The sequence below is a fragment of the Glossina fuscipes genome, unplaced genomic scaffold (assembly GCF_014805625.2).
Source record: "Glossina fuscipes isolate IAEA_lab_2018 unplaced genomic scaffold, Yale_Gfus_2 188, whole genome shotgun sequence".
Lineage (NCBI taxonomy): Eukaryota > Metazoa > Arthropoda > Insecta > Diptera > Glossinidae > Glossina > Glossina fuscipes.
The window spans coordinates 137,429-150,345 of record NW_023998531.1 but is presented as its reverse complement, the minus strand read 5'-3'; the positions used below and the strand labels follow the sequence as shown (position 1 = coordinate 150,345).

General features: G+C 34.6%; 1 protein-coding gene across 1 annotated transcript; it reads right to left on the bottom strand.

Annotated features, from left to right (window-relative positions):
- Positions 1-5,635: 5,635 nt before the first annotated feature.
- Positions 5,636-9,019, bottom strand: LOC119641908 (cytosolic 10-formyltetrahydrofolate dehydrogenase). The gene is made up of 4 exons (XM_038040824.1): positions 8,876-9,019; positions 6,823-8,534; positions 6,377-6,764; positions 5,636-6,309 (listed from the first exon to the last, which is right to left on the bottom strand). Exons 1-4 carry the CDS (start codon positions 8,879-8,881, stop codon positions 5,680-5,682), a joined length of 2,736 nt encoding a protein of 911 aa, XP_037896752.1. The 5' UTR covers positions 8,882-9,019; the 3' UTR covers positions 5,636-5,679.
- Between the last annotated feature and the right edge of the window lie 3,898 nt (positions 9,020-12,917).

Sequence of the window (12,917 nt, the reverse complement as noted above, 5' to 3'; positions counted from 1 at the left end):
GGTTTTACTAACGGAACTAGTGGACCGAGAATTTGGAATAGGATAAATTATTTGCAAAGATATTATTTAAAAGAATACTTACTTCGAACTATATTTCGCCTGCAAATATGCAATGATAATACGTAAAGAGACTTTCTTACAGTGCATAAACATAACACATTTCTAAAATACGCTGATAAATACTTAGCCTAAGTAGGTACGAACCACATTTCATTTTGTTACGTTATTCCTTTCTGTTGTTATTATATCACAATAGCTTTTTTGTAATATTTCTGTCATTTCCGTTTTTATCACACATTCAGTGCTTAAGCCAACCATTATCAGCAGCAACTGAAGTAACTGAATTTTGTTGATAGCTAACTTATGCCAAGTGATAACACAGCACTAAACTGGGTCGTACTATGGCCATTCTGTCCGTCTCTGTTCCATAATTGCTAAAAGCTAAAGAAGAAAAGAAAATTGTTGTTTCCATGTACAAAAATATGATTGTATGTCTGTTCAAACATCCTTATAAAATTGCGCCCTCACTATCGTCTACCGATTTGCAACTTATCTTTGTATTAACCTTTGTTGGGGAGACCGCAAGAAAAATTGAAAAGCAAAATGTTAAAAACCGTTAAATTTTTAATTTTTGTTCCCCAGAATTGGAGCGTGCGTGCATGTGTTAGTCACCAACATGTTGAATTATGTAATACATATAAACAAAACTTATTGTTTATAGGTGTGTGCGCATTGTATTCAATGTATTGTTCAACCAATTGAAATTTTTTGGGTTGAAAAATAGTTTTACAGGATATCCGTAGGTATAGAGGCAAATATATTCCTATGCATACACAGCAGTAAGTGCGTCTGTTAGGCTAAGTGGTTTTGTTCATCATTTCATTTTACTACTGCTTTTACACACAATACATGATGATGGGATGATAATATCAGATAACAAAAGAATATTCTCTTTCTTTCCTGTTCTATTAAAATTTTATATGTTATTTATCTTAGCGTTTACAATGTATTATTACTTTCAATAATTTTATTAGAGCATATAAAAGCAATAGAAATATTCGTTTTCTTTTCCAAAAGTATGACCAGTTTCATTTAAAAGGTAACTCGCTTGAATTTCCATCGAAAAGTTTAGTATAAAATTAAATTTAATGAGACTCACACGAATCATTCACTCAGATACAAATTTAGTTAATTTCGACAATTGTGTGAAAATATGTGTACGTAAATCCGATTTTGCGTTCGAATTATAGAAGGCATATCGATTAAAAATTTTAGTAACACATAACATTATGTTCAAAAAAAATTAAGTAAGTATTTTAGCAATACTTACAGTTCGAATATCAATCTAAAATTCTTCTTATTAGATTTCATACAACTTCCATTAAAAAAGTTCATACAACAGTTTCATCTGCTACTTTTTGCCAGTTCGTAACTTACAGCTCTTTTTCTAATATTGCCACACAGTGATTGCCTTGTGAAGAGCGACATTGCCAAAAAAGCCATATCAAGTTGTTTGTAAGAGGATATTAGTCTGGTTGCTGTTAAAAATATGTGAAGGTGCATTATCGCAACGCAAAAACCAGAACTTCGTTTATTTTTTATCGGAAGCATTTTCAAGAACAGACTCACGCAACCGACCACGGAAGGGTTCTTTATTAATTATACGAATCTTTGGAAAGAAATTCTTACACATATCACGGCAATGGAGTAACTTTAGCAACCGATATTCGGTTAATTATTGAATTGTTTCTGTCTTGTACTGTAAGCTCTAATCCACGCTACGTCATCAATAATCGCGCATTTGTCATCATCATCACTCATACAAAAAGTTTTTTCAGGCAATGGGATACGACGTTGGGTTTCAAAGAAAGGGAAATAAGACGCCAAGACAAAGGAGAAAGCTTCAAATCCTTAAAATTGATTGCATTGCTGACCGCAGAACGCTTGAAACATGAGATTTCCATTAGCAGTTTATGTAGATGACCTTCCCGAACGTGGTTCCTGTTTAACTCCCTGTGCGGTTCCTTTGAAGTGAATACAACTACAAATTCTTCGTTCAATAAATTACTTACTTCAAAAGTTCAATACCATTATTAATTAAATTTTCACTAACTCTCTTTCTATCGAATTATTTGGTTTTAATTTTTAGTGAAACATTACATCGAACCCTTTATATAATATCAATTTACACAATATGTATAAGGAAATGAATCTTCAACAACAACAATTGATTCAATATCTCTTATTCATATTCTTGCAACAAAATCAACAGTAATCATGATCATGAAAATAAATAGAAACATCAACTGTTTGATGAAAATCAACAAAAGCTGCATCAAGTTTTCGATGAAAGTGAAGAAAAGCTGCAACTTGGTCTATGAAAATAAACAAAAGCTCAAAAAAATTCTCCCTGCAACATTTTTATTTTGTTTATGTTTCTATGGCACGTGTTGTTTGGAACAGTATTGTATCTTAGAGCGAGCGTTGAAATTGATTTAGAATGTTTCATTTCAAAATTCTCCAATATATCTTTTTGCTTCAAATTCCTTTCTTGATGGCTGACGCTTTTTGCTTGTCTTTGCAAACAATTACAATACTTTTTAATAATATTACTGTTATTACAAGTATTCCGCCAACTGGATGATCGGGGTATATTCATTTCGTGTTTTTTTATGACCAGCGTGAAATTCTGAATTGATTAAGCCATATCTATCTGTCTGTGCGTCTGTGCGTCTATGTACGCTGTTGGCACTCTCCTGGTCAAAAAAATGAAAATAACAACTTTAAATTTGATAGAAAGATTAGATTGGAAGTTTCTGCACGCGGGTCGGTAATGAAAACGGGACAAATTAGTTAGAGCACAAGCTCGCAATGGAGCGTAAACTGAAGGCAACCCAGTTTCTTTACAAAAATTTTTTTGATTTTTGCTCGTTAATCGGGAATTCTTAAAGTTGGAAGGTTGAAATTTTCCGCATTTACTTTATGGAACGCTCTCCTATTAACGCCCAAAAATTGAACCAATCGGCCATGCCCGCACAAAGTTACGATTAATTAAATGTAGTTTTTTTAAAGTTTATTCTTATTGATCGAGGCAGAAAATTTAAAACTATTTCGTACACTCCCCAAATGAAAACATATTATCTGGAACCAGACGAGGATTGACCCAAGAGTAGTGAGAACGGTAGCACTGTTAATTTTTTTCGTCAATTTCCTCTTCAATTTTCTTTCTAACATATATTTGAAAGTCAATCTTTTCATTGCGTCGTCTTTAATTAAAGGGGTAAGGAACGAAGACGGTACTCCCTCAGCTTACAAATTGTCTGTAACGCGGGTCCTAGACGCAACCCGCAAATTTTACAACTTTAAAATTCGATAATTTTGTCATTAACGAGAAGTACAAATTGATTAGTAGTGTTGATTTCGGCCGCTATGAGAAGCGTGGCTATATGCCTTTAACAAAACTAACATTTTACTTCATAGAACTCGGTTTTCGAGCGTTAGATTTGATTGCACAGTTGCGAATATAGAAACTCTAATGCTTTTGTTTTATAACATACTAAAGGTCAATAATTATCTTGAGTTTTGATTTTGAGTTAGAATGGACTAAGCCAATAACACTTGTGGCTTATTTGTTTAAAGTTTAAAAATTAAGAAAAAAACTACAAAACTGTAATTATTTGCAAAAAATGTGTACAAAAAAAGGACTGAAGCGTTTTTAAGTAAAAACATCTGTATGAATATTTACAAACCAATGGATGGTATACAAATCAATGGGTGGTATACAGATTAGAAATAAAAACAGCTGTAGAATCAATGGGCGTTATACAGATTAGAAATAAAAACAGTTGTAGAATCAATGGGTGGTATACAGATTAGAAATAAAAACCTGTATGAATGTTTACAAATCAATGGGTGGTATACAGATATAAAGATATGTTCACCTTTGTAATATGTTATTTGAGTCAGAAATTTTAAAGCTAACTCTAAAAATAAAAAGTAAATCTTAAATTAATTTGTATTAAAACTTAGTATAAGTATAATAAAACTAATAACCGGTGTAGGACCAAATGTACCCCTAAGCCATCGCAAACATACATAAGCTTGGCAACCGATAATAGTTAACATCAATTAATTTAACTTTTTAAGGTTAAGAGCTAGTTTAAATACGACATAGGTAAATCGCGCGTATTAAGCAATGTTGCTTTAATGGACTTTAAAGAGTCCGATAACGAGAATAAGTGGTAGACGTCATTTAGCTTCTTGCAAACGACTCTGAGCGGATTGAACAGCTCATAATTAAATTCACACTGATTAAGCTTAACCAAGATAAAGTGCCTACAGAAGCGGTAAGGGACATTAAAGCTTATTTCTCCAAGTAATGAAGGCGAGTCAATAGCACCATTTATTACTTTGACTGCGAAGGAAACGTCAAGAACAAATCTACGTTTCTCGAGAGACGGTATAGACAAAAGAAGCAACCTGTTTTCATAGGGGACGAGAGGCGATCGAATCCCAACCCAAATTCCTAAGGGCAAACAGCAAGAATTGCTTTTGAACAGATTCAATTGAATCTACATAGCACCTATATGAAGAAGACCCCACAATAAAGGTATACTCGAGTATAGGTCTAACCAAACACATGTAAAGCCTTTTCGTAATAGCCGATCATCAAGCTCTTCGAACCACCTCTTTATAAAACCAAGCGCGGACCTAGCTTTGCTTAAAGATAGTTCAACAAGCAAATTAAAACATAACCTATGGTCAAATAGAACGCCTAAATCTGTGAACGAATCGACGCATCCCTTCTTGTGCGAATGAATGAAATAGTGAGTAATGAATGACTTCCTTCTTGAGAAAGAAAACTTCTTACATTTACTTAGATTTAATTGCATAAAGATTATGTTTTGTGCGATCATAAAATTGTCGGTTAAACACTTAACGTCTAGTGGTTTATGTTTGACAGCGAAGTGGCATCACGTAAGGATGGGGATATGGCTGTTATGTCTGCTCGCTCATTTCAAAAGAGACCAATATGATGCGGCTCCAAAAATATTTAACTTTGAGTTTGTAAGTAACAATAGTATTCCTTTCTTTTGCCGTGTTCCAATTGAAGTTCAAAGAATATCGGATAATTTCAAAGTATCTGTAATAGTAACCGCTTTCAGTTTAGTTTTGCGAGTACCATTTGTGACCTGAAGAATAGCTCTATCTCCGGTAGAAAACGTTAAATCGACTTCATCTAGTATTGGATTAACCGGCACCTGTTGTATGGCAGCTACTACAATTGCATAGGCAGGGGGGAAGTCGTCACTATTAGAACAGTTTGCAAGGAGGAGGTGGTAACCATTATTTTTCAAAAAGTGACTTTTCTGTGCCATTAGTTTTCTGAAGACGAGACTTGGTGCACATTCTTTTTTTTACGTTAGGAGGGAATCCTCAAAAGGAACAGTTTTCAACAAATAACAAAAGACTTTCCAGTTCATAAAGCAGCAACTGAAATATGCATATATTTCAAATAAAAATGAAACAAACATCAAAACAATTTAACATAACAATTTAACAATATAATACTAATAGTTCCATTCAAGAATATTTTTTGGGTATTCTTTTGAAATAAAATACAGTTTTATTTATTAGAATTACTTCAGTTTCTTTTAGAATAAGTATATTTATATATATTTAATATTCTATTGTAACACATTTAGTCTTTAGATACTCATTTAAGGCTTCCTGGCCTAAATCCTTACCAAAACCGCTCTGTTTAAAGCCTCCAAAAGGCGCGGCTACGTCAGTCTTATTGTAAACATTAACAAATACTGTACCGGCTTCAATGTTGTCAGCAAACATCAAAGCTTTACTTATATCACGGGTGAAAACACCGCTTGCTAAGCCATATTCGGTGCGATTCGCTCGTCGCATTACTGATTCGACATCGCTGCCGTGAAATTTACTTATTATCATAATAGGGCCAAACGATTCTTCTTGCGCTATAAACATGTGATCCTCTACATCTGTAAATATGGTTGGTTGAAAGAAGTAACCTTTGGTATTAGGTACAGGTCTGCCCCCGTAAACCAATTTAGCTCCTTCCTTAATGCCACGACGACAAAACTCAATTAACTTTTCAAAATGAGCTCGATGGTTTTGTGGGCCATGAGCTGTGGAACGATTCAGCGGATCACCAATGGTCATGGAACGTACGTCGCGTAATACACGACGAACAAATTCATCATATATACGGTCTTCCACAAACAGACGACCAGCTGCAATACAATTTTCTCCTTTATTGAAGAAAACTGAACATACTCCCTGTGGATTATATTAAAAAGGAGGAGATTTATTAAATCTTTAAGATTTTGTTAAAATATATCCTTACATATTTTACTGCTTTTTCAAAATCACAATCGGCAAATATCACCAGAGGACTTTTTCCACCCAATTCCAGTGAACATTTCTTAAGATTAGAATCAGCACAAGATCGCATGACAATCTTTCCAATAGATGTGGAGCCGGTGAAGCCTAACTTACGCACAAGTTCATGATCTGATATAGCTTGACCAGCTTCTGTACCCGTGCCTGGCACGACGTTAATCACACCAGGTGGAAATCCGGCTTTCACTGTTAACTCAGCAAATTTCAAAGCAGTTAAAGGGCAGGTTTGCGCAGGTTTTATTAAACAAGCATTGCCAGCAGCTATACAAGCTGCCATTTTCCAAGACAACATCATCAAAGGATAATTCCAAGGTGTAACCAAACCTACCACTCTGATATAGATTCGAATAATTTCAGAAATATTTTGTAGAGTATAACTCCAAAACTTACCCTATGGGCTCTTTTTTTGTAAATGTCAAGACTTTGTTAGGGCGACCCGGACTTACAGGTATAGTATTGCCTTGGATTTTATCACACCATCCCGCAAAATAACGCCAAGCATCTATAGACATACCGATATGAGTTTTCAAAGCTAACGTGTAAACAGCTCCTGAGTCTATAGATTCGATCGTCGCTAATTCCTCTTTGTATTCCTCCATCAAATCGGCCAATTTTAACATTAGATTGCCTCTCTGACGCGCCGATACCTGACGCCAGGCTCCATAAAAAGCCTGATGGGCAGCTTGCACCGCTTTATCTACATCCGAACGTGAAGCGCAAGCCACTTTACAAAGTAGTTCCTCATTAGATGGGTTAATAATATCTAAGGTTTTTCGTTGCTCTGCATCCATGAATTCCCCATTTATGAACAATTGTGTGGGTACTGAAATTTCTCGCTTATTGGCCTGTAATACAAAGCCATCGTAGTGTATTCGCCCCTGAACCGCCGAGGATTCCTGTCTCAAGCTTCTAATAATTTCGCAGAAAAATTCCTCAAAAACTGGTGCCATAAACACCTGCCCACTATCTAGAGTCATATCTAAAGCATCCTTGCATTCCTCTACTAAGCGTACGACATCCATGGATCCTGCACCTGCGGCAAAGAAGTCTGTCTCTGCCTCTATAGGGCACTTGAGTATAGAATGCCAAATATTAATTAAAACGTCACGTTTATCTAACTCATCTTTAGAAAAATTAGAAATTTGACTTTGCTGGCACTTCGTGAACCAATCGCAAGCATTAATCATTTTACTACCTCTTTTGAGACGACGAATATTCACGAATTTACCGTCTGTACCTTGAAGTAAAAGACCTCTGTCATGTATGTAAGCGGGATTCTTTAGTCCTTTCAATGTTAACCTTTTAGGACCTATGACAGGACCATCCGCATACAAATGAGCACCAAAAAATCTAATCTTTTCCTCTGAACCATCTTCATGTAAAACTACTGCTAAAGCACCTGGCACTGAATCTAGACCACGTACAAAATTCCAGATGTCTTCAGCGGTTTTTTTAAAGTCGATATAGTGATTTTGCTCCTTAAACATTGCCGCATCATAGGATGCCCCCACTTCAGCTTGGGGTATTTTTGGAGCTTTACCTTCGGCGACCATATTAACTGCCTGAGCCATTGATTTTACACCCTCCGGATAGAGAAATCGCTTATATAAAATGTCCAAAGTGTCGGTAGGTTCCACTATGCATTGCTTTTGCAACAACAACGGCCCAGTGTCTAATCCATAATCAGCCCAAAATATGGAAAAGCCCGCCACTTCATCTCCTTCGATAAGAGTCCACGAAATAGCGCTGGCTCCCCGATGCCTTGGTAAAATTGACGGATGATAACAAATGCTACCTAAATTGGCGGCATCTATCACTTCCATAGGAATAAATTGTGAACAATAAGGCAAAACGTTTAAATTCGCTTGAACAGATTTATATTGCTGCAAAACCTCTGGCAAAACTTCACCCTTCCGACGCCATGAGGCAAATTTAAAAACCGGTATACTATGTTGCTTTGCGGTTGCAGCTAATATATCTTCACGAGTACCCTTATTCGGTATAGTGAATACACCGGCTATGTTGTAGTTCTTCTCCAAAAGAAGTTCTAAAACCTCAGCGGCAAAATTACTTTGACCAATGATCGCAATACGTAAAGGACTCTGGATAAAAGATAATTAACAAAAATACATGTGTAAACAAAAAAGTTTTATACAAAAATTTACATGACTTTATAACATTAGTATCACAATGCACCACATAATTATGATCAAGTGAAATATATATATATATATATATATATATATGTTCGGTTAGTTTCTCAACCTTCCATCCTTTAATTTAAATTCGAAGATTTAATTAAACACCCCGACGAACTTCAAGTGGATGAAATCAATCAAAATTCGTCACTTTTTCACGTAATATTCTTGCACTGCACCATTTTTCATTCCATTTACACTACATTGCAATAATGCTATATTCCGAGGTTTTTAAATATACTCACTTCCATATTTTAGATTTAATTCTTAACTTCTGCACAAATCAAAAGCAATAAGTTTCAAACACTTAATTTTAAAAACATCACTTTCACCCAAAACACTTTTTTATTTAAATGTTGATTTTCTTTCTTCATTCAAAGCTCGCATTGAATTAAAACTCATAATATAATGTAATCCGTATTTATAGGAAAAGGCTTTTCTCGTAATCTTAGAGAGAATTGAATTAATACGCGTTCTTACGGTTTCTGGATTATCAGCCCGACAGCGACGAGCTGATAGTAAACGAAACAATAAAAAAAATTCGCAGCAGATCAAATTCAAACAATTTCTAGAGACATAATTAATACAAAAAAAAAAAAAAATGATTAAATGGCAGAAAACCAGCTCAAGCCAGTTTTTTTCCATTTAAAGAAAATGCGATAACATTCATAAGTTTGGTTTGTTTGGTTTACAAGTAAAGGAAAAAATTGGTGACATAACATGTGAAAAGTTATATGTTTACTTTGCTCAAAAGGAAGTACTGATGAAAAATATTCGATTTATTTCTCATAAATATACATTTCAAACAGTTCTGATGAGAAAGTCATGATGTCATAAAATAACACAGGCCTAGGAAAATTCTGACAATGTGTGCCTTTCGATGAGCATATAAAATGCAGGAACTTATTTCTTGCTAACCTGATCTATTAATTATGAATTAGCAACGCATTTACGACTTGAAGCTCGAAGAACTAACTAGTTCCACAGTTTATCTTTCATCTCTTATCAAATAAGCTTTAAAGGTAATTAAATCGCTTCAAAGGTTTGATCTGCAAAACGAACAATTTTATTCTTAATTTTCGTCCTTAAATTTTTCTTAGATTTTTCTTTTGAAAATCAACCTGTTTGGATAAAAATTACCCGATAAAAATAGTGAAAAAAACAAGATTGAGATTGTAAGCAAACGTGCGATACGTACTTCTGGTATTATGCATTTCATATTCTACATATCGTAATTCATATCGTTCATATTATCTAGCAAATATCGTACATCGTTTATATATTTGAAAATGTATTTTTCGACAATTTGGTAGCAGTTCAAGCAATACAAGCGAGCGTAGGGAAGCACACTCCTTTAGCTGTAGGCATGTAGGGTAAACGAATTTTTATCTATTTGCATATTCTTTTGTTGTTTTAGGGCCAGCCTTGCCGCGTGCCGCAGAGGCACCTCAATCGAAAATGCCTCACGAGAAAAGCCGCTGTGTACTCATCTTTTAATACTAAAAAAAAATTTTTTTTGTAATATATAGCTATATTAGTTATATAATAATTATTCCGAATATTACTATTCGCCCACTTTTTCTTGTGTCCAAACGAAATTAGCATACAAGTGCGTCTTTTTAGACTGTTTGCCCCAGCTTTCGCCATTTAAACCATAAACGGATGTTATTAAATTACTAATAATTATTTACAAAACATTTTCGGAGGACGAGTAATGTCTTTTGCGGTAATAGACGCGTACGTCATCGAATTATGAAGGACGGAAGGAAGGGAGAATGGATAAATTCATGTCAGTGTTATTTCTTTTGCCTAATGAATTTCATAGCGAACGCCTTGAAAATATGATTTTAATTTCGTAATCGTATCGATAATTTCAGCCAATATAATTTGTTCATTAAATTTGAGTACATTTTTTATTAAATAATTAGGCGTCAAATAAAGACCAAATAGCTGGAAGCGTTTGGAACACTAACAAAGGCACCAATTTACACCAATGAATGAGAACTCGCATTGCTGCAGTGAAGAATTAGTCTTCGTCGCATATTTCTTTCCTATTGTTGCATTTCCAGGAAGACGTTTGGCGAACAATGCTACGTCAAGAGAACGTTCAATTATCGCGACAAGAAGAATTTAAAAAAATATAAAGAAAGAAGAGTCGAGATGACTAAGCAACATGCTTTCACACTCATAAATTGAAGAACTGCCATCTTCTCAGCTATTGTTAAAAACTTCACAGTAATCTCCATTGACCAACCAAAAGATGAAACGCATTCCTTTTGGTAATATTCGAAGTGTCGACAACTTTTTAACGATCAATCAAATGTTGCTTTTAATACACGACAAGTTTGTTGTGAATAAACTTTTACATTCAACCGCCAGAAAATTTAGGAGCGCGTCAAAATCGAGGCGAAACAATGTTAGTTTTATTGTTGAATTAGTCGGCCTAAACTTCAAGACATTTTTATATGGAAATATGAGATATTCTCACCCTTTAGTTGCAAAGAAATTTTCAAATTAATATAACTTACAAAATAGCGCCTATAAGGTAAAGGAACCTGAAGCTCTTCATTGATTAAGTTCAAACAAGTTCTTTTGAAATTCGCTAACGTAACGTAAATTTCTCGCATCCTTGAACATCCCCATAATAAAGTTTCCCATATAAAGTTTTCCACGAAATATCATCATTTATGGGTAAACGTCTAACGTGTGATATTTAATGGTAGAGTAGAAGGATTAGATAAATCTGGGAAGCGATATCATAGATAAATAAATAAAAAATAAAAATATATATTGTATCGATACAATCTGACCGCAACTTCATGGACACAACTGCATATATTACCATGGAAGATATATTATAATAGATAGATAAGATGACTCATTTTTATAGCACAAACAAATATGCATGGGAGATTCCATGATGAACGTGAATTATGTAATTCATGTAGCTATGAAAAGATCGGAGTAAAATAATGAAGATTATAGAGACTAGGCTACATGCCATCTTGAAATTCATATTTTACAATCCCAGCACCTTAAAAGTACCCTCGATGCTCCTTCCGCTTCATTCTCTTTCCTTGAAGATTTTTTGCTCGAAATTGTTGCCCCTACGAAAGACGTATGTGGTATGCGCGCTATGTGTCAGGCGCGACACGCTCTGTGATATGCTAACTAACATTAAAAACTTCATTGCAAACTTTTCACAAACATTTCCATTTCCTCAATTCGCTCTCAACCTCGTGCCTTCTTTGCGTCAAGACGATGCTGCATTTACGTAGCTTTACTTTGCAAATATCAGGTAATGAATTTTTTCTCCATATTCTAGAAGATTCGAAGCATCTATTAACCCAATAAAAAAATTGTTCTGAAAAATGTGCATTGCCGTTACCCTTAAATTAACAATTAGAACAAATGGTAAAGAACTATAGCACTAAAAACTGAATTATTATCATCTCAAGAGAAAACAGAAAGTATTCTAAACGACCTAAAATATATAAATAAGAAACGGTAGACCTTTGGTAACCCCAATGCGCGATAAATATGAAAAACGACAAATAGGAGGAGAATTATGTTCAAATTTGGCCGAATCAGGCATTACCTACAATTATTTCGACCGCATTAAGCAATTGAGATCTTATTCGCACGTACAGTTGTTTTTATAACTGTTGGTTATGGTCGTATTCACTAAAAACGTCGATGCATGTTCCAATTGCATCCACGCAGGTATTTAAGCGTGCATATGTCACACTTTTTAGCTTTTTTTGGCGTAACTGCAAATAGGAGTGAAAAAGCATAGTTGGACATATCAATCAAGAAGACATATAATGAACAATAGTTGCTAAGCAAATTTTCAGAATTTCGCATATGATATTCCAACACTAATATAACCTGCACTTTCTACACCGAGAAAAGGTTTTACACAGCCGGTTGAAACTGGTTCTCGGATGTACTACATTGATTTGATAAGCACTAACAAGCCAATGATGGATTATAACCGGACAATGTACAACTATGAAAAAGCAAAGCAATTATTATACGATGATTGCAACATCGGTTTATGTATTTATATACTGGTTGTGAAACCGGTTTCAGCTGCGGAGCGAATTGTGAACTTTATTGCATATAAGGCATCTACTTGTTGATAAGATTACTCACAGCGGACACAACAGATGCTTCTTGAAATATGTTTACAAAGAATTAATTAAATTTATTCGTTTACAAAATGACATTAAGAAAATATAGTGACAAAGTGTTCTAGGCAAAAAATATGTTCCAGATAATCGATAT